This window comes from Leopardus geoffroyi, chromosome A2, assembly GCF_018350155.1.
Source record: "Leopardus geoffroyi isolate Oge1 chromosome A2, O.geoffroyi_Oge1_pat1.0, whole genome shotgun sequence".
Taxonomy (NCBI): Eukaryota; Metazoa; Chordata; class Mammalia; order Carnivora; family Felidae; genus Leopardus; species Leopardus geoffroyi.
The window spans coordinates 107,944,992-107,968,219 of record NC_059331.1 but is presented as its reverse complement, the minus strand read 5'-3'; the positions used below and the strand labels follow the sequence as shown (position 1 = coordinate 107,968,219).

The 23,228-nt window shown below is 34.0% G+C and overlaps 1 protein-coding gene across 10 annotated transcripts in view; it reads left to right on the top strand.

Annotated features, from left to right (window-relative positions):
* DGKB (diacylglycerol kinase beta) overlaps positions 1–23,228 on the top strand; it is a 714,685-nt gene that overhangs the window by 178,379 nt on the left and 513,078 nt on the right. For all 10 annotated transcript variants that reach the window (XM_045494973.1, XM_045494971.1, XM_045494970.1 and 7 more), the window contains 4 exons: positions 2,869–3,009; positions 13,937–13,986; positions 17,326–17,400; positions 21,013–21,132. In XM_045494973.1, the coding sequence (XP_045350929.1) occupies positions 2,869–3,009; positions 13,937–13,986; positions 17,326–17,400; positions 21,013–21,132 (386 nt within the window). The remainder of the gene's footprint in view (positions 1–2,868; positions 3,010–13,936; positions 13,987–17,325; positions 17,401–21,012; positions 21,133–23,228) is intronic.

Sequence of the window (23,228 nt, the reverse complement as noted above, 5' to 3'; positions counted from 1 at the left end):
AGGAAGGGAAAACATATATATCAAGGATATATAAATGGTAGAGTAGGGTTGGAAAAGTCTCTATGAAGATGGATTGAGGCCCCAGGGCCTGCTTTCAGAAAATTAAATGAAAATATGAAGAAACATTTTCACCACATGAGAGAAAGTGAGCTGATCTTGGGGACGGGAGTAGGAGCAGGAACAAACATAGGACATTTTTCATCAGTTCAGCACCTCAGGATTCTGTCAAGTCCTGCTCTACCCAATTTTTTGTCATGAAGCAATTGAGAAAAAGGTCTTTAACATTTTTTTTCTTTGACTTTATCTCTCACAAAGGAACAACAACAAAAATCTTTGTCTGGATTTGAGGAAAAGTTGATTAGTTCTCCAATGTGATTCCTATATAAGCCCATATATTTTTTTAAAAATAACCTTTAAATTCTTTTAAATATAAAACTGTGACATGAATGTGACAAAGCTTTTAGTTTACAACATGTCGTGAATAGAAAGTGGAAAATATTTATTCATTTTGTCAAATAAAAATAATCTTAGTATAATAATATGTTTTTCCAAAAAGGTGGGGCTAAATGTAAATTATATGTGGATGTTTCTGTTCAATATGTACATTACTTAAAAGAAAGGCAAACAGAAAATTATGTGGTTTTCACATTCTCCATGTTGTTTATATTCACTATTATGAGAGCTGATAATGAAATACCAAGCACTTTAGTTTTATACAAACAAATGATCAGGAGGTGTTCTAAATCACTGAAAATGTATAATATGGTTGGCAATCTTTCAAATTAATGTCATAACATGTTCTTTTCCTTCTTTCTTGTTTTGTTATAAGTTTTTGTGTAAGAGTTAAATCAAGCTGATTAAATCATTTCAGTACCATAATGGGAAAGCAGAGAAGAGAGGCTTAGCTCATCATGCAGGATGAGTTAGGTCATAGTTTATCCGACCATAATTCAAATGCTGTGATTTCCAAGTCTGGAAGTTATGGCTATGTCAAAGGTTAGTGCCAAAATGTCTTTTATCATAAAAGACAACTGCTTATTCCTACAGTTGGCCAAGATTTCGTTGGTTAGGTAGAACCAGTAAGGTATATAGGTGTTTTAAAATTCAAGATTGTCTTCAATCTCTGCCTTTTATTTTTAAAAATAACTATATTAGTTTGTATTAGACATACAGTGACATTTTTCTTAAGAAAAAATCAATTTATAATTATATCTCTCTTTTAATAGCTATAAACAGAAGTAGAATCAATGTGAAGCGTAGAATTGTATTTGAAATAAGACTGGTTAAAAGAAAATGAAGGAAAGATTTATAGCAGTGTTATTCAAAATGTGAGTTCTGACCCACTAATGGGTGGTGAATTCAATTTAGAGGGTCTTTGACAGAATTTTAAGAATGAAATAAAAGAGAAGACAATAGGTTAACATAGAAAAGAAAAATTGGGGCAATTATGGAACCTACTAGTAATGAGAAATGGGTGGGGGGAATAAAAGGATTCTGCTGGATTAATATGTAAATTGTTTTTCTTATTTTTTCTTACTCTTGGCCTTGAGCAAAAGTAGTCTGTAATTCATTAGTGTAGATTAAAGGGGATGGATTTTCCAGCTGCAGAACTCTAAGCTCGTAAAGTGGGAATATTGTAATCTACCTCACAGAGTTAAGGTGGGAATTAAGTGAAATCATACATGTTAAAGCCTCCGGCTTGATTCCTGCCACATGTTAGACACTCAATAAATGAATGATAGAAGTGATTTCATAATCCATTAGATTATATGCATGGCTATCTTGAGATGGCTAGAGGAGAGGCCAGGTACTCCATCAAAGTTATTCATCAAAGGAAATAGACAAGAGCAAGAGATGTGGTTAGGTTAGGTTCATAGAATTGTATTTGGATGGGATTATTCCCTCCATTCTAGTAACTCCTGGTTGATTAGGAATCTAGTACATTCAGTCCATTAACCATTTCACCCAAGCACCTCTTGTTTGCCAAATGAACCTTAAAAGACAATTGGGACTTGCCTTCAGGCCATGTCAGATACACATGATCTGGTTTCACAGGCTTCTCTGTGGAACTAACCATTTATGTAAACGAGTTTCAGTACAATTATAACCGGCCAGATAATCTACAATCATCAGCTGTTGCAAACAGGCATTGAGTTCACTACCCTCGTCTTGGAATAAGCACAGTGAATGGGTTTCAGAAATAAAGTATGAACCATATTAAAACTAAAGTACAGTCATATGTTCCCACCTCTCTAATTAAATGTCTGTCATGTTTAAGCAGATTTTTGTTTATGCTCCCTTTCTTACTCATGGGCGGATTTCTTGATAGGAAAAAGGATGTGTTGGAAAAAGGATGTTTTATTCACGGTGCTGGCAAATATTTGACATAAATATGAGTTTTTATGAGTGAATGAGTCGTGATTATCAACATATAAATCATATTGTGACAGACTCAAGTTTCTTCTTCAGTTTTTTGTGAAAGGCCAATTTTTTGTATCTCCTTCGCTGATTTATAGCTGTCACTTCCTGAAGCACAGAAAGATGGAAGAGGAAAGTAGTTAATCATGCATTCAAATACACCTACCAGCTTACCCTGGACAAGAGGATTTGACCCTAACACCCTCCTGTAGGCAGGCAGAGCAGTCCCCGTGTCCCTGAATCCTGAAGAACTCTGCACTATTTACAACAATCATAGAAAATGTCTGACTCTGCTATCCTAGAGTTCCAGAGAATTTGGTTATTATATAACCTAAAAATATATAGCTCTTTCCATTGTCTTTGCATTATCTATTTTCTTAGTTGTTGTTTTTCTTTGAAAGCAGTGTGGATATTTTTATGAATATAAAGACAAATATGTTTTTTCCCCAGGTTTGAGAATGAATAAAGGTGCCATCACCCCACCCCGTACTTCTCCTGCAAATTCATGTTCTCCAGAAGTAATTCATCTGAAGGACATTGTCTGTTACCTGTCTCTCCTTGAAAGAGGAAGACCCGAGGATAAACTTGAGTGTATGTGTTTCTTTATTTAGTTTACTTCTCACAATAGTGGGGAGGAGGAGGGACTAGATACTGATGAATTGAAAATTGTATTTACTATGGTTATCTAAATTTTCATTAAATGAAGTGGCCTTGGTTAAGAAATAAAAATTCTTTCAAGTGGGAATCAAAGGATATTGTGAATATCTTAAGATTCTTATCAAGTTCCATTTATTACAGAGTATTTCTTTAGCATGTTGGTCTGTCAGATGACTTGTTCTTGACTGTCCCTCAGTTTGGTAACATGATGATACTGGAAAGTGTCATTTGAATTGTTTTGAAAAAACACCTTTATTTCTAGGATATGAGGAGGTCTTCCTCTTAGTCAGCATCAAGGTTCACTGGACACATATAACCTGAGCCTTTCTCTCATGGAAATCTTTCTTTAAAACGTCACCACTAACACTTTCTGTGCCAGGAATAAATGATTTCTCAGGTGCCAAACACCTGAAAGTTTCATATATAGGAGTTGACTGTGGATGTTGTAAATAAACATAGCTGTGTTTGGTTTTTTCTACAATGTAGCAGGTGTTTCAGATAGAGATTTTCTATCTAGGGGAAAAGGAGAGAATTGCTGTCTTTAATAAAGTGCAGTGTGTGAGCTCTCTCTGGTGGCAAACTATACTCATTGCAATGCAAGATATATTTTTTCAAATATTTACAATAAGCCTGAACATTTAATAATCTGGTCTGTCTCCAAAGCCCCTGCTAAACATAGAGCTGGTAGTTTGTTCAATAATCCAATAACTTGATTATATTGGATAGTGTTAAAATAAAGTTCTTGCGACTGAAATGATAGTGAAGATAACAAATCCTAAATTTGATATTTTCAAGCAAATATAGACCATAGTGATGTTTCAGAATTATGATTTGAAAGCATGTTTAGTTAAATCTAATAGTAACATGTTGATAATATTTCTCTTACTAATAAAGAATTAACTATAATATGACTAAGTCATACCTGTCTAAGTTATAAACTGTATTAGGAGTCTTTAAATACATATTTATTATTCCTAAATGTGGAATATTTGCATTTCAAGATTTATTTGTATTCCTAAAGACATACATAAATCTTTCACATTCCAAAATAAATATTAATGTTCAGGGAATTTCTCTTGAAGTGACAGCCAAGGAGAAAGTTTGCTCAGGTGTTGTCAGGTCCGTGTTTGGGATGATTTTAAAAATATACAGGCAAATCCTTTCTTCCAGGTCTGAGACTAAATGAAGGCACCATCATTCCTCTTCAACATGCTATTTGTGTTGGAGTTTAATTATTTTTATATCAACCGGAAGCATTTTGTTTTTAAGGTAGAATTCTTAAGAGGTGTGCTTTTAAGTTCTCACATTGAGTTTATGAATCAAACCGTCTTTGTCTACAACTGCAGTCAGAATGTTAACCCACAAGTCATTCAAAAACACTTGCTGAATCAGGTCAAACCTGACCTGCCACTTACCTTTCTTCACTGTTTTCAACCTCCTTTACTCTTTTCTTTCTTCAAATTTTCCAGCTCTTTGTCAAGCATTTGTCAGATTCAGTTGCCTTTGCCTTTTTTCTTAACTGTTGCTTCAGACTCTTGTCATAGTGGGAATTTTTAGAGCCTGGCTCTATCAGTATGATTTTCATCAGTCTCTTCGAAATAGATGAATGTCGATTTACGAATATATGAAGATTCTGCCTCTGTCCCTGCTACACTCAAGTTCTCTGCTCTACTCCTCTGATTTGGAGGAACTTAACTTGATCCTTAATTATCTGGAACTTGTTTTTTGTCTGGTTTTTTTTTGTTTGTTTGTTTGTTTGTTTTGCTTTGCTTTGTTTTGTTTTGTTTTTAATGCCAGTGCCTGGCCCTTTCCTACCTCTGTTAAGTCAGAATCCATTCCTCTTACCCACTTTCGTATCAATGGACTGTACACTCTTTTCCTTCTACAATTAAACATTGACATATTCTCAATATTCATGTAGTCTTCTAGAGCTACAGGTTTGAAAAATATTTTCAGTAATACTTTAAAGAAATTTAATGGTGGTTAATTTAACATACACTTATTTCCAAAAGGGTTGTGACTTATTAAACACAATATAAACTAGAGGAAAGAAAAAATAAGTAAGTTGACAATAATTAAATATGGCCAAGCACCTAATATAATTCATTTTTGCTGGTAAATGCTGAACTTGGATCTTAATTTCTAAGTAGCTAAACAGAAAGGAATACATGCACATTCACTTAGGCCAGAAGTTAAACTTTATCACACATAAGAATTACCTGTAGGATTTAGGAACATACAGCTTATTCCGAGCCCCAGAGTCAGTGTAGGTGCTTCAGCAGGCTTGGTGTGCGCCCTTAGAATTTTCATGTATAACAAGAATCCACATAGTGCTGATGTTGCTGCTTCAGGGACCACATTCTGAGGAACACTGGCTTATGCAATTCCTCCGTCCAATGAAGCATATACACACACACACTTTCTCTGAAGGAAGGACTGTTTCTCAGAACTGCTGAATGGTGACAGTATTTGGTAGGCTTCTTTCCCTGGGTTACTACATAAAATAATGACATGGTTGTAAATGTTTGTAAAAAAGATATTTTCCCCCAAAATACTGTTTTATAAATCTATCCATCACTTACTATCACCTCCCATCTTCCTACCTGTCTTTTTTTGCCAGGCATTTACACAATGTTTAGAATAAAGATAATTTTTTTCTTTGAAAGGAAATAGACAAAAGTCCTCGAACTTTCCACCGATTATGTCATTTCTTCAAATTACTTTGCCTAGTCCAATTATGTTTTCTCACTGAGAACTTTGCTTATTCTGAGGCCCTATCAAGTAGATGGCACTTATTCACCTGCTGCTGTAGAAGGTATATGTGCATGTGCACGTGTTTTGTGTAAATGTGTTCACGTTGTGGGGAATTCCATTTTTCTCTTTCCTTGTCAGTGCTACTTACCTGCAATCCTGATGTGTGGAATAGGAACATTGTACCACAGCTGTTTTGCCCTCCTCACCTTAAGTCAGCTACAATACTTTGTGGAGAGCCATTCAGTATCTCCCTCTGTTAGTTTCTTTGCCTTCCTCGAATTCTGTGATTTCAACTCCATTTTATTTCAGTCTCCCACATCTGCTGCAATACCACACGACTTGTAATTTGTAAAGACTGGTTTTATTCTAAAATTTTAAGCTCTAACATTTTACTTTGACCCCAGACTATGATCACTTAACTTCCCCCTCTCCTACTTTTAATTTAAACATAGCATAGCACAGTACTGAAAAGCCTAGACTCTTGATTTCACTAACTGAATGCATCCTAGCTTTAACACTTATGACTGCCTGGGGCACATTTTATGAAACAAAAACCTCTTGAGGCCTTAGTTTCTCCAACTATAAAATTGGAATCATAATAATATCTATCTCATATGTTTGCTATAAAGATTAAATTAACCAATATTTGCTCGCATAAATTCCTTCACATTTATTGGTTCACATAAATGTTTGTTAAGTGCAATTTAAATAAGTATTCTTGTCTCTTAACCATTTCCCTTCCTCCTGAATTTGCCTGCTGCTTTTTTGGAAACCATCCCTCCATAATCTATGATGCCAGTCATTCTTCGACACTTAGTTTTGGGCACCCAATTTATTTGCTTATATATGGTGATGGCAGAGATTTAGTAAAATAAAACTATAATTCTACAGATTATAACTCTACTCAAAACTTCGGCTGGCCTACAGTGCCCTCAGTGTTTCTCTCATCATCAACTTCTTCTAGTTAAGTTGATCCAGATGCTTCATTTTTCCAACACCTACGTATTTAATCATCATCTTTAGGTGCGAATTCTTATAACTTTGTTTCATCTTTCGTAAAACTTGTCAACTTCTAGACATGTTCTTTCTTGTTCCTCTTCTTCTTCTGAATGTGTCCCTTTGACAGTTCCCCATTAAAAATACATAAACTTAAGCCCTAAACTTAGAGCTATAAACTGATTTGACTCTACAGTTTCATCCCAACCTAGTTGGCCAGTCTTGCATTTAGCTTTGACCTACATTTGCATGCACAGACTACGTCCTAGTCACATAGATCTACTTTTCAATCACCAGACAAACCCAAACTTTTTCATATTTATACCTTTGCTTATAATGTGCATTTGCTGGGAGTGCTCTTTCTCAATGTATATCAGATCCACTACAGTATACACTTGAGGCCCAGCTTATGTTATGAATTCTCTGGCCAACTCCTAATTGGATTCATTTTGCTTGTACATTTATGCTGTGCAACTTCCTACCCTAGCACCTACTCTGTGTGTGTGAGTGTGTGTGTGTGTGTTTCAACAGACAGATGATCAATAAATGATACTTAATTGGAATTGTGTTGAAGTCAATGGGTGTTTGAGAAGAGAAAAAAACGTGAATTATTTAAGTCATGGAATGATGCTAAATTCATTTATACTGCATTTTTAAGACACATTATAGTCACATTAGGATTGGTATTTATAAATTGTTAATGACTTAAGGAATAATTTTTGTTAGCTTACATTTAATGAAAATGTATCACTGAAGAGAAATACAAAATACAGATACAAAATACAAAAATAACCACAAAATAGATCATTGACACACAAATAATGAAGAATAACCTGTATGTTAAAGTTATTGCCATGTATAGTATTAATCTTAGAACAATTGGATTTAACACTGAAGAGACCCTAAAGATCAGTTAGTCATTCTCCCTATAGAGTCAATGAAAAAAATTAAAGCCCAGAGAGACTGGTTGTTAATTATAGCACTAGTTTTTTTCTGGCTGTGACTAATACCCATGATTTCTGAGTGACTGTATAAGTGCTCTTCATTTTGAAAAGCTTCCTTTCCTTGTCTTTGTTGTTTCTCTATAGGAAAAAAGGAGAAAATGTTACTTCATTGCATTAGAGGTCACAAACTCCAAGCAGCTATTTTTTTTTTACCTCTGCCCTGAAAGCTTACTAATATATAAAAAAGTAAAAAAAAATGTGAGTTAAAAAATTCCAGCTTACATGCCCTTTATAAACATACTTTCTAATGTTTAATAACAAACTAAATATTAATATTTTGATTAGCAAAATATATTATCCCAAGTATAATAACACCAGAGTATATTTAGTAGGATGATGAGGAGAAAATAGATAAAAAACTTGCAAACCTTTTGGAAGAGAAAAAATTGTAGATATAAAGAATGAACCTTATATTGCATAATGTGCCTTTGCCCTGATCTTTTAACCAAATTCATGTGTGGGTGCATAATTGTTTCTATATAAAGGGAAATTTCATGAGCATAAAAATAGAAAAAAAGTGGGTTAAACTAGCTTGTAACTTTGTAACAGGTACCCACATTTGGAACTTATCATGTTGACAGAGTTATTTTAATATTGAGCTTAAATTATGTTTGCACCTAAAAATCTGTATCCTTATTATGTTAGTTTTAAGAATATATTTTTTTCAATGATTCACTTGACCTTGGAGCCTAATTTAGTTTTAAATTCTAAGAAGAATATTAATTTTATCAATATTATTCAATGTAGTTTTAAAAGGGAAAGATTATATAGACTTACCAAGCCAAACAATTTTTATTTTCCATAGTTTTAATAAGTGCTCTTTAAAAAAATAACTGCCTCTTAAAAAAGTTTCATTAGTTTCTCTATCTCTGTACAACAGAAGAATTTTCAAATCCTCCACCACAAATTCTAGTTTAACAATTTGTGCCCTTCATTTTTTCTTTAATCTTTTCATTCTTAGTTACTTTATCCATTATTTTACTTGTTCTGTCTTTCTGGAACTATTATTTTTGGATATTGATACTCCAAGACAGAAATTTGAATTTGTTTTTTTTTTTTCAGTATTTTCCTTTTCCAATATATTTTCTCCTATGTCTTTTTTTTTTCATCTGTAATGTCTTCTACATCTGTGATAAGTCTTTGTTTTACTTTTTCTGTCATGCTTTTAACTTCACAGAGGATTCATTTTGTTCTCAGCATAATCCTTATTTGTTTCTCTTCTCGTTTTATGGATTGCAACTTTCCTCTTACAAGATTTTATTCTGTCTCCCTGCCTTGCTGTTTTTTTTTTTTTTTCTCCCCCCTCCCAATTACTTGTTTTGGAAGGACTCCTTGGTGTGGTGGGTGGGTGGGTATGTGGGTGAGGTTTAAGTGTGACTCACTGGAGATATGGAAGGGGGCTTATACTCTTAATATTCAATGTATAGATTTTCACATAAACACCCTGATTTTGGTGTAGCGCCCCTCCCATCAACAGTCCTAAGCAGCCTGAGCTCAGCATCCTCTTGGTTTGCATGCTATAGAGCACAGTGTCCACTCTTCTCCTGGAGTAGGGAGCTGGCATATTGTTAGGTGGATGGTATGAAGGGTAGTATTTGAGGGTCTAATTTCTTTTCATGAAGATTATCACTTAATTTTCCATCTCATCACCCTTTCTGTGCAAATCTTTGCTGCTTCTTCACTTATCTTTATATTCTCTGGGATCCAAGTCACTCAACATGTGTTTTCCAGCTTCCATTTTTTTTTTTCCTCTTACATTTTCCTTGTACTTGTTGATTCATGCCAATTTCCTTTATTCTTTTTTTAGATGCTTATTTATTTCTTTTGGTGGAGGGGGTGGGGGAGATAACGAGAGAGGGAGAAAATCTCAAGCAGGCTCTGCAATGTCAGCGCAGAGCCAGATGTGGGGCTCGATCTCAAGAACTGTGAGATCACGACCTGAGCCAAAATCAAGAGTCAGACACTTAACCACCTGAGCCACCCAGGCACCCTGATTTATGTCTATTTCATACATTACTATTACCATAGTCGCACTTCAATACACAGCCAATGTCGACAAATGTGTTTAATACTTCATATTTTGCATGACACTACTATAATTTTAAATTAGGAAAATAGACTTGTCTCTGAAAACTAAAATCCTAGAATTTCTCTCTCTTATTAGGGGGAAAGGAAGGAAGGAAAGAAGGAAGGAAGGAAGGAAGGAAGGAAGGAAGGAAGGAAGGAAGGAAGAAAGAAAAAGGCAGGGAGGGAGGGAGGGAGGAAGGGAGGAAGGAAGGAAGGAAGGGAGGAAGGAAGAAATTCTTGATTTAGACTTGGTCAGATTTAGAGTATGTTAGATTTACTGTTCAATATATGCATGCCGTTTATATGATTGCTATTCTTATTGACTAGAACTTTTATTTTTCCACCTTTTCCATGATTAAATAAAGAGAATTCATAAGCAACCATTACCCGCTGTCAGTGTGTTTAGAAATTATTCAAAAGATGTCAGGACTTCTACTTTAGGCAATAATGAAAAAGCTTTCAGACCAACATCTCTACTGGGAACACATAGAAAATTTGGACATAGTATTTTTTTTAATTTGTTTGAATTTGTTTAATTTTTTTGAATTCCAGAGTCTTCTTAATAGGTGTATGGTGGTCTCTGTGGCTTAAATTTTTATTTTGTTTATGATTGATGATCTTGAACACTTTATTTTGACTATTCATGTATCTTCCATTTTTGAAATATCTGTTCAATATTTTTTGACTCTCTCTTATTTGGGTTGTTTGTCATTTTATTACTAAGCTATAGAGTTTGTTAATATATTTTAGAAATAAGCCCTTTATCAGACATCTGTGTTTTCAAAAGTTCTTTAATTTGTGGCTGGATTATTTAGTTCTTATTTTTCTTTTTTCTTTCTTTCTTTCTTTCTTTCTTTCTTTCTTTCTTTCTTTCCTTTTTTTCCCTTTCTTTCTCTTATTTATCTTTTGATGAACAGAAGTTCTAATTCTGATGAAGCTTAATTTACCTATTATTTATTTTTTAACGTTTTTTTTTAATTTATTTTTGAGACAGAGAGAGACAGAGCATGAATGGGGGAGGGTCAGAGAGAGGGAGACACAGAATCTGAAATAGGCTCCAGGCTCCGAGCGGTCAGCACAGAGCCTGACGCGGGGCTTGAACTCACCACCGTGAGATCATGACCTGAGCGGAAGTTGGACGCTTAACTGACTGAGCCACCCAGGCGCCCCTACCTATTTTTAAAAAAAATAATTGACGGTCCATATTGGCTTACCTTAAGGTTGTAAAGATATTTTCCTGTATTTTCTTCTAGAAGCTTTATAATTTAGCTTTAGTGTTAAAATTTAAGTCACATTTTTTTTTAAGTTCAATTTATATTTAAAATTTATCTTGATCTAACCTTTATGTCTGATGTGAACTAAGTACCAATGTTGAGTGCACAGTATCACTGGGCAAGACAGAAAAACAGGTTAGTTTTTAATTAATTAAATTTAACTTTTAAAAAATATCCTATGTTTAGGATTTTTGTAAGGTTTATTTATTTTTGAGAGAGAGAAAGAGAGAACACATAAGCGGGGGGGTGGGGAGGATGGCAGACAGGAGGACAGAGTATCCTAAGCATGCTCCGTGCTGACAGCATAGAGCCCATGCAGGACTGGAACCCATGGACTGTGAGATCATGACTGGAGCCGAAGTGTGATGCTCAACCAACCAAGCCACCAAGGCACCCTAATTAATTTGATTTTTAATAAAGCTGGTTATTGTTTTTTAATGATATCGAGGAACACAGAGAATCATTAGTAGAGGCAGAGAACCAGATCTGGAGGATACTTTTCTAGGATCAGTGGTGAACTTAAGTACAGAATTGGACCAGGGAAAAATCCCATTGCTGCCACTCCGTACGCAGGGAGAGCACTGTTCATTGCCAACAGTCACATCCAGGCCTCCGAATGCGCTCTCTCTGATAACTGCTACTCCTGCCTCACATCACCAGAATGAATTTGAATAGCACATTTTTTCTTGGGTCACTAGCATCTGATCGATTAACAAGGTTTTTCTTCTGAATAGTAGAGCCGACGTCATGTGCAAAACTCTCCCTTCAAGTCATCTGTTATTGTGTTTTGTAACGTGTGGCTTTAAGAACATAGAAGTTGCAGATGGTGCCAAAAATAAATGGCAGATACCCCCGCACAGAGTCCACTTGTGTGTGTATTTTTGAGGTTATGTTTCCAACAGGGTTTACCAAGAAGTGTAGAGCTCCATATATCTGACCATGTGAAAATGGTTTTATAGTCATTTATTACAATAAGGATTGCTACAATAAGATAGGATTAATAGAGTCACCAGTACCCCTCATTCTAAAATACAGTTAGGCTTGGTGCCTCGGTGGATTAAGCTATCTGACTTCCGCTCAGGTCATGATCTCACGGTTTAGGAGTTCCAGCTCTGAATCGGCTCTGTGCTGACAGTAGGGAGCCTACTTGAGTCGGTCTCCCCCCCACCCCAACTCTCTCTCTCTTTCTGTGTGTGTGTATGTGTGTCTGCCCCACTTTTCTAAAAAATAAACAAACTTAAATAAATAAATAAAGATAAATAAATAAATAAAGTTAGGCTTTTGTAAGTCTTTTCCTTGTTCCCTGCACTGAAACCGTTCTTTGGGCGATGTGTGAATGACTTCCTGCCGCTTAACAAGTGATTTTTATTTTCTGCTTTTTTCTCGAAAATCTTAGTATCCATGTTGTGGTAGGTTTTTTTTCTTTCTGAATTTTTGTCATTTATTGAGTACACGAGAGAGAGTAATCATCATGGTTTGCAAATAAAGATATTTACATCATTAGCCAGCCTAACGTTATGTTCCTTAATTCAATAGGTACACGCTTTCCCCTTACATTTTAACATCTTTAAAGTCTTTTCGCGTTTTACAATAAATAGTATATGATAGTTGCATTGCAAGCATTTTTTTCCAGTTCGTTGTATGTAGACCGGCTATACATCTTATAAATAAAGAATCATATCTTAGATTGGTGAAGTATAATGATTGTTTTTAAATACAAAAATAATAATTACAGATATATGATCAAGGCCATTGCATAATTATGCCCCCTTGTTATCAATGTCTTTATTTAATATGATAGACCTCAGACATCAAGATTCTCCCAGAAATTATGCAAACCCAACAAAAACTCTCACTTCCACTCCTCTGTTTTAACAGCTGTGTCAGTCTTCTCTGTTTATCTCAAAATGGCACCTGCAGCCTCTTCTGTGGTCTCCTGGTGGTATGTGAATTTATGAGGGAATCCTCAGGCCATTGAGACCCACTGTCCTCTGGCTTTCCTGTGCTGGCTACCACAGAGACAGCACTTCCCTTTTCCTGACTCATTAGTTCAAAGAGTGGGTACCCTATGAAACTACCTCTCAGACTGCAACAAATACACCATTATAACCGTAGTAGTAATGCATTTTGTGTCTTGTTGTCCTCCGTCAGAAAAATTCCCTTGTTTTGCACTAATCCTTTCCCATACTGCTTAGGGATCAATCAAAACAAGGGCTTACATTTGTGTACTGACCGACAGCTTTGCATATGCATTTATGTGTATCCCCTCACTTAACTTTCACAAGTGTGTTTTATGACAGGGTAGTTATTCTCATTTTAGAGAGAAGAAAACAGTGTTTGACTATGCTCATGTACTAGAGGATCGCCCGTTCCGAATTTGGGTTACACACCTCCAAATCACATCTTTCTTCTTATTCACTCTGCCCTTTAATATCTGCATTCTGAATGTCTAAACTCCTTCTTTCATTTTTGAATTTTCATTTAATGATCTTGTAATAAAAAACTGAGGAAAGAATAGTACCTCTTAGTGTTTTCTAGATACATAACAAAAATTGATAGACCTTGTATCTGATATTTCATATTTTTGTTAACTGATGAATTCATTTGCAAATTAGTTTGAGAAATGATCCCATAGATCAATTGCTTTAAGTAGGAGAGGATTGAATATTTGCTTTCAACAGAAAATAAATTTTGAAGAATCTGTCTTATCCTAACATTGATCTCACTCACCTATAATATTTTTTTCAACACCTCTTTTATTTCTAGTTATGTTTCGCCTCTATGACACAGATGGGAATGGCTTCCTGGACAGCTCGGTAATTTTTTTCTTCAAATTTTCTGTGAAAATTTCAAAGCAGTTTGTTCTGAAAAATGCAATGAATAAATTTATAGCTATTACCACAGAAGACACACTTAATATAATTTCTATGCACTCACACAGCATTTTTATCATCTGAATTTTTGAAAGAGAATGATCTGAAAAGGCTGTTAGGATTACAATTGTTCTATTGAATTATTTTACTAGAAAAAAGTGACTTTTATGCATGGGACGATAAAAAAAGACCCCAACCTTGTTTGAATAATACATGAGAAAGTTGAGATCATTGATCTAGAAAGAAAAAAAAAATCTGAGGTTTGACACTAAGGAAATTATCGAGAATACCAGTAGAATTAAAAGAAATTATAAAGTCAATTCAATCATGTTATCATTTGCCACATTTTAAAGTCTTTTGGTCATATATATGCTGTTAAAATACATACATATATTTAAAAATTGATTTGACCAACTCTCCTTTTTAAAATGTCTCATCTAATATAAATGCAAACTGTATTCTTTATCATTTTAGTCATAAAAAGCAATAGGAAAAAAATACAATCTCTGTATGACTTAATTGAAATGAATAATTAAATGTTTATTTTATTTGTAATATACACAAATAAGTGTTAGTTTTCAGAGTAGTTAGATTCTTAATTTTACTGCACAAATCAGTGCCTCAAATGAAAATCCATTTTAGGTTCCATCCAATAGTGCATTTATATTTCCTAATCATATATTTTTCATATTATATCATTGTGTATTCCATAAAGGAAATATAAGAATATTAATAAAATAATAAATGTCAGGTTGTGGAAATTTTGAAGTATGCAGGTACATTAAAAAACAAATGTTTTGATATTTTTAAATTGATTAAAATGAGCATTACTTCTGATAATGAGTGAGTTTCTCTCATTATCTGATATACCTCCCTCTAACAGAACCAAACAGAATTCTACAGGCAAAGCAATGAAGTTGGATACATATTTATGTAATGCTGAGTACGATAATGGCACATTAGCTTCTCCAGAGAGAGATAAAAACGTATAATTCCTAATTTAGGAAATGACCACCCATCTAAATTGATGCTGTGATTGTAGGATTTCTTATCTAAGTCCCTCCAGTTTTTCAAATGCTATCATTTTTAAGTGCCTGGTAGTGTGCAGTTTTCCATTTAGGAATATTAAGCTACACGATACATTTGCTCATTTTCTGGTGGCACTTCACAGCTAGGAGTTTAGACTTTTCTAGATATTTCCATATGCTTATTGTAGCACTTCTGACTATATTGATACAAATTATATTTCAATGCAAATTTGTTTTATTTAATGTTTCTGTTTAATTAAATTAAAAAGATGTTTCTTTACTAGACTTTTAGCCATGGTGTGGCGGCTGATTTGAAAATTAAATTAAATGCTTTTTTTGGTCTCTGGCCATTTTTGTTGTTGTTGTTAACATACAGTATATTTCCAACAATATTTATAACTATACATACAATATTAAACAATGAATTGGGGATAAATAAATTTATTTATGATTCAAGTAATCTGTTTTGTAATTAAGGGTCTGAATTTTGTTTCTATGTTGTTCTCCATACAACCTACTACAACAGTATATTGCCTTCACTGTCAGGTTGAAATTGCACATGCTGATGTCATTTGTCTTGGAATTGTAAAGGTGTAACACTTCACATAGTGGAGGCAAGACATAGGAAAATTGATACTTTGAAAAATGACCACTATGTGTAATAATGCTAGTTAATATTTATTGACCCCTCGCACTATGCCAGGTGACATAAATGTATTTCATATCATAGCATGTTTACTCTTTGCAGCAAGTCTACAAACTAGGTAAGATTAGAATAGTCATTTTACTGATGAGGAAACCGAGTCTTAGGTTAGTTGACTTATCTGATGTCAATTAAACATGCCTACATAATAGTCCACTAGAAATAGTTTCTGTTCCTAAAAACATATCCAGGGACGTTTAACCTTTCTAAACCACTAAGGCATATATATGTAGGCAAAGACAGAGTAACACACACACACACACACACACACACACACACACACACACACGCACGATTCTAGCCTATAATTCCAAGGTACACTAGTTTAAAATTTTTCTTATCTGTATTAAGTAAACACATTCATATTTGTATGTTTTTCTAGGGCAACCTGGGTTACACAAACAACATTTTCATGATTACATTTTTCTAGAGAATGGTAGGGTAGCTTCCATCAGTTTTTTATAGGGATCCATCATCTCCCAAAAGAAAACCTCTTTTACCATATTTCCTTCTTCACTTTATGAATGTTAAGTACATATATTAGATCAGAGATTGAGATTAGTAGATTAGAGATTAGATTGAGTAGAGTTATCTTTGATTAATATGCTTTCAAACCTTATTCTTTTATACTATAAGAAGTATAAAGTTTTACATTATTATACTGTAACAACAATTTTAATTACGCCATTGACTACATTTAAAATTACTAGCATTTACAAAGCATATTTAATCTATTCTGGAGACACGGAACAATTAAAGCATCAAATAAATAGTTATGAGCAAATGTTTTAATTTGTTTAGTCAAGTCATATGTATTAACTAGCCGTTGTTCAAAGAGTTGACACTTGAGCAGAATAATATGAAGATTCTAACTAAAATTCTATTTCCTCATAAAATAAACTTTACATGTACTTAGCCTCTAAACTTTGACCCTTGAACGCACCTCTAGCAGAGCAAATTATACGACTTAATGACTAGAACAGTCAATATACATTCTCAGTGTATCGGAATAAAAATAAACTTCTCAGTTGCCCTCAAACACTCCCTTTTATCCTTCCACACCTGTTTCCAAGCCATAGGGTCAGGATGCTTGGTGACTTAAACATCACATCTTGTGAAAATATGCATGTCTCTTCTTTGATCAGATGTTCTTTCCCAAGACAGATTTTCTTCCTTAAAAAAATCTTCTATTGGAAGAAAATCTTTTTTTGTGCAGTTGGTGCCCTCTCCTGGTGAAGATTTCTAGACAAAGTACAAAATGAATTTGTATTCAAGTGCATCTTTTATGTATAGTTAATCAGACTGTTAAAAGGATATATTACATGTGTATATAAATTACTATATAGATATATAGATTTTATATAATAGGTATAAATTAATCATGTAACTCCTTTAGTTTTTGAGCTACATGTTAAAGAAAACAATTCTTGTAAGTAAAAGTTTGAAAAACTTACAAAGACCTTGTATTCATATCCATATTCTCTCTCTCTCTCTCTCTCTCTCTCTCTCTCTCTCCCTCTCTCCCTCCACCCCGCACTCTCTTCTCTCCAGGAACTAGAAAATATCATCAGTCAGATGATGCATGTCGCAGAGTACCTTGAATGGGATGTCACTGAACTTAATCCAGTAGGTATATGAATGGTTTAACTGTTGGCTACATTCTAAAAGACCCCTTTGTCTTTTGGGTTTTGTTTTGTTTTGTTTTTTTTGTTTTTGGAACTTGAAGATATTCCTGTCTTTTGATATTTTCCTTTGATAAGTCTAAGTTACTCTTTCTATTCAGTGCTGAAAATGGATTCTGAACAAGAAAATTCATTTGATATTTTCCTTTGATAAGTCTAAGTTACTCTTTCTATTCAGTGCTGAAAATGGATTCTGAACAAGAAAATGTGTATGTGCTGTTCTGGAGTTCTAAACAGTAACTTTTCCTTTTCTTCTTCATGGAAATTAATTTGAATGGTGGCCTCAAATATCTGTCGGTAAACAGGCTGCTGATGAACACTGCCAAAGTTGTGCTATGTCATAAAAAAGTCAGAAATGATGTGTGTTTTTCATGATCTCTATGATTTTCCTCGTATGGAAATAGCTAAATATTGATTCTAAAAGAAGGTGAACTCAATCAAGAAGATGATAGTTTACTGTGTATGGCATTGTATTATTCCCTGTATATATGTTATTCAACACTTGCAACTCTCTGAAGTAGATACTACTATTTTATTCATTTTACAGATGAGGAATTGAGACCTCAGAATGTTAAAGTAACTTCCCTGTAGCACTTAAGCTGGTTAAAGATAGAGCTAGAAAATTATAATCTATTGTTTAAAGAAATGGTATCTAACAATGCTTGTAAGAACATTAAAAAAAAAAAACCTTATTGGGGCGCCTGGATGGCTCAGTTGGTTAAGCAGCCGACTTCGGCTCAGGTCACGATCTCGCGGTCCGTGAGTTCGAGCCCCGCGTCGGGCTCTGTGCTGACAGCTCAGAGCCTGGAGCCTGTTTCAGATTCTGTGTCTCCCTGTCTTTGACCCTCCCCTGTTCATGCTGTCTCTCCCTGTCTCAAAAATAAATAAAATGTTAAAAAAATGAAAAAAACCCTTATTTTTACAGCATTATTCAAATGTATATTAAAACATACTTGATTAGAATCTGTGACTTTTGCTACAAGTAATATTTTGGGGAGAGTTGATAAGTATGTTATTGACTTTAGTTTATTCTTGAAACCAACTAAGTCAAGCAAATTATAAATGAGTTAAGCAAATAGAAATCAATTTATTTTAATGGCTTGCATTTTATATGAATTTTAAAAGCCTTGTAACGGCATGATAATGACATGATTATGTGATAGGAGAGCTGAGATAGCATTCCCTTTGCTTTGGAAACTAACGCCAGTAAATTACAACAAAATTGTATGCAATGTCACCTATAAAGGAGGCCACCATTCTTACTGGGATTGAGGTTTCCAAGTTTTAAGTCAACTGGTTTTTCTTTTTTGAGGGATGTGGAAATACACATGCTGGGCACATGATGCATAGCAGACATCATGAACAAGGTTGCAGTTTTTATATTCAATAATAAAAGAATGGTATTTAATTCTAAGAATACTGCTTGATTCATCTTAGTACTATTTTCACTGAAATTAAGGGACTTTTAAGTTCTTTTGTCCTTTGGGGTTATGTTCATCTAAAACAGCTCTGTCCATCCTACTCACCTTAATACCTGTAAATATGGTACATCTTTCAGTCAAGTCTCTTGTCCTCACTGGAGCCATGGAAAGAAGGAAGATGTTTTTTATATTAGATTAAAAAAAATTTTTTTTAATGTTTTATTTATTTTTGAGATGGGGAGAGACAGAGCATGAACGGGGGAGGGGCAGAGAGAGAGGGAGACACAGAATCGGAAACAGGCTCCAGGCTCTGAGCCATCAGCCCAGAGCCCGACGCGGGGCTCGAACTCACGGACCGCGAGATCGTGACCTGGCTGAAGTCGGACGCTTAACCGACTGCGCCACCCAGGCGCCCCATTAGATTTTAAAGCTGAAGGCGGCACTACTGATTTCTCTCCCCCAGAATATTGGCAGGCTGTACATTTGAGTAAAAGGGAGATGTGGATGATTTGAGGAAGGGAACAGTTGGTGGCTGGGCCGTCTAATTATGACAGATCCCTCCTAGAAAATATAAATAATAAACTGTATGGCATTATTTGTCATTTGCAGCACACACTGATAAATCTGTCACCTCTGTGAGTAGTATAAATAGTAGAAAGGGAAGATAAAATGACTTACCTTGTGCAGTGTGTTTGCCATCATGGGGAACGGCATGCCTCATCCTGCCTAATGATTTGGCAACTCTGCCTGTTTTAAACCAGTGTGTACATTTGTACACATTGTCAGACACCTGATAAGTTTACACATATGAATAAAAACAATTGAACATTTGAGGTTCATGGCAGTTAATGGGGAATATTGAGACGTCCTTGGAAAAGGTTTTTAAAAAAATGAACCCAGGTTCTAACATTAGATGTATGAGGTACAACCACCTGAAACAATGCTCTGTGTTTTAGTTTTCTTCTTATTTATTCTTTCTACTAGTTCATCAAAGTACATTCAAGGGGCAGGAGATTTTAACAGTATCTTCTACCTTTTTGCTAAATTCTAAATAATTTCCCCTGTTTTTCATTTGGAGAATAATAAAATGAGTATTTCAGCACCATTTGTTCCAAAAAGTCTCTTGTTTCTCAATACCTACCTTTAGGTGTGTATGAAGAAAAATAACCTGATTTTCAAATACTTCATGAGGAACCACACCAATCAACTAAGTTCAGGAGTTTTTAGGCAAACAACACTGTATCAACATATCAAGTATTTATTGCATCTTTCAAATTTTTGTTCTAATGCTCTCCGTGTATCTTTTTTTTTTTTTTTTCTGAATCGATTAAAATTTCTGTATTACCATTTTGGTGCTATTAGATGGAAATACTTCACCTCCCCAGAAAGCAAGGGTAATATGTTTGAAACACACATATACTTTTGCTAATGCAATATTAACAGCCCCTATGTGATACTTAGTATACATTCTGGATGCTCTTTGAAAAAGCTTACAGTATATTAACATACTTATTAAATACATTGGATTAAATACTGATATTACCACTGTAAAAGAGATAGTTGTATTACCAACAAACACTGTAGAGAACATTTTGAGACATTCCATACAAGTCAACTTTAGAAAAGAAACCTAATCAAAAATGACTTGATGGTTTAACTTCTTGGATTTATTAAGTTCTGATAGACAATTAAAAGCAACTTAATTCCTCCACCCCTTACCACTTAGCAAAGAATTACTTCAGCTCTTTGCCATGAAGTTAATTTGTTCAGACATTTTCTGGCATATACATGAATTTTAAAAATCTAGAGAAAGCAATTAAAGACGACTTTCACCCTTAAATTAAAGATACCCTCTTGTTTTAGCTGTATCATTCACTGAGAAAGTATTAAAAAGTTAAGCAGTTATTCCTACAAGATGAACATCATAGGTGGTCAAGTTCCAGAAATCATAACAAAGCCACGATATCCACAGTTTTTGGATTAACACTTTACCAACTTACCTAGATATTTATCTCTACTCTGCAATTAGTTGCTGGTCAGTTTGTTTTAGCCAATTCATTGCAATGCTTTATTCTTTCTTTTGAAATGTATTTTATTGATTCACTGCAAGCTTTCCCTCATCTCTTCTACTCCAGATCCTCCATGAAATGATGGAAGAAATAGACTATGATCATGATGGAACAGTCTCTCTGGAGGAATGGATCCAAGGAGGAATGACAACAATTCCACTTCTTGTGCTTCTGGGCTTGGAAAATGTAAGCATTTACACAAAGAGGGTGGCCTGGTGGTAAGTCAGTGGGGTGCTCCATTACACATTTTGATTATAAATTGATTTGGCCATTTTCTGTCATTAAGCATGTAGTGAGTGCCTGGACCTTTTAATAAGTGTACCACAGTGCAGTGTCATAATAAGTTGTGATTAATACTTGCCACAAACACATTGATTCATTTTAGGTATTGCTTTATTATTTAATACGTAATTTCTTTTTTTCTCTATTTAAAATATGATCTAGTTTGAAAAAAAAATATTGACCTTCTCATTTTATTTACTGCAAGAAACTCCCCAATATTATTACAGTCTGTGGTTCTTGTGGTGCTCCTTCTCATTCCATAATCACCATCCCCATGAAGAAAATCTATTTTATTGATAACCAATACTTGGAGAAGCCAATTATTTACTGAGGTAGTTAAGAGTATATATGAAACATAATTTTTTCTTACGTATCATCAGATCAGCCAGCCTTTCATTCTAAGCCTATCAAAAGTTTTCTTATATCATTGCTTCCAGTGGTAATTAAAAAGTGGTTTGCCGGAAAATAAATGAACCTAAGTTTAGAATGGGATATAACAGTGACTTTGAAACTGAATCTTGCTGCCGGGTCTTGATGTCAATTTCAGTAATCAAAGTCAGTGAGTCACTATTGGATTTTTGTATGTAGCATTAATAAAAAGAATTAATTCTAATGTGCATATAATAAAATGTATACTAAGATTTAAAGAACATTACTTATGGAAACCACCATAACACATAAAATATTTAGAATTTTGAAATCCAAGAACATCACGTCCACCACTTTGCTGCTGACTCCAAAACTGTTCATACTTATTTGTTGCCAGAGCTAACAACGTTGCAGATTCAAGACTATACCACAGTTACTCAAGAGACCAAATTTTTTTTTAATTTTATTTTTTTAAAATTTACACCCTAATCAGTTAGCATGTAGTGCAACAATGATTTCAGGAGTAGATTCCTTAATGCCCCTTAACCATGTAGCTCATCTCCCCTCCCATATCCCCTCTAGTAACCCTCTTTTTGTTCTCCATATTTATGAGAAGAGACCAAATTTTTTAAAGCCCTCGTGAAATCTTACAGTCTGTATTTGTAAGACATATGAGAATATACACAAATATGTTTGTACACTTTTACATATGGGTGTGGGAATATATATGTGGGCTTTAGGAAAGTAGCATTTCTCTCTTTTTCACCTGAATGTACAAATTCTTTCACATTTAGGTTAAGCTTACCCCTCATGAGGCGCATAGGATTTTAGATATGGTCATAGGAAGGCAAAGAAAAATTGCTAATAGATTATATACAAGGAAGTTATCCTTAAAGTAAATAATTTATTAAAACAAAGTAGATCTTATTGTTAATAGATATATATTTCTACATTTTGAAAATTATTGAGGGAGTTTTTTCTTATATCTGATGTTCTCATACAATATATAACCTGATATCTTTTGGTAAGAACCTGTTGTATATCTCTATATTTTAAATATTTGTTTAATTGTTTAATACACCTGATTAAACTATATGTAAATAAATCAGGAGAAAACAAAAAGAAAATTAACAAAAGTTAACATTTTAAGGAGTAAGGTATACTTTAAACAGAAAAAGTTGTCATATGCTAGTCAAGAAGTTCTGATAATAACATTTCCCTCAAAGAGAATTTTATATTTTTAAAGCTACAATTACATTTATTCTAAATATTTATGGAAATTTTAGTATGAGAGAATGTATGGGAATGAGTAAGTACACTATTTGGTATTTGGTATGCTGGACAACAAAATGCAGAAATGCACACTTAGTCATCTATTTTTAAAATATTACATAAAGATTTTGAAATGATGCTCTTCTAAGGAAACAGTTGTTTAGATTTTTTATAATTTTATATATATATATATATATATATATATATATATATATATATTATTTATAAGGTTGTGAAAATAGCGTGGGTAAATACAATCCACAAGTCCTGATAGATTTAATTCAGATTATTTTAAACAAATACAATACTTCATCAGTTTCTAATGTAGCAGTAAATTTATTTCAACTGAATGAAAATTC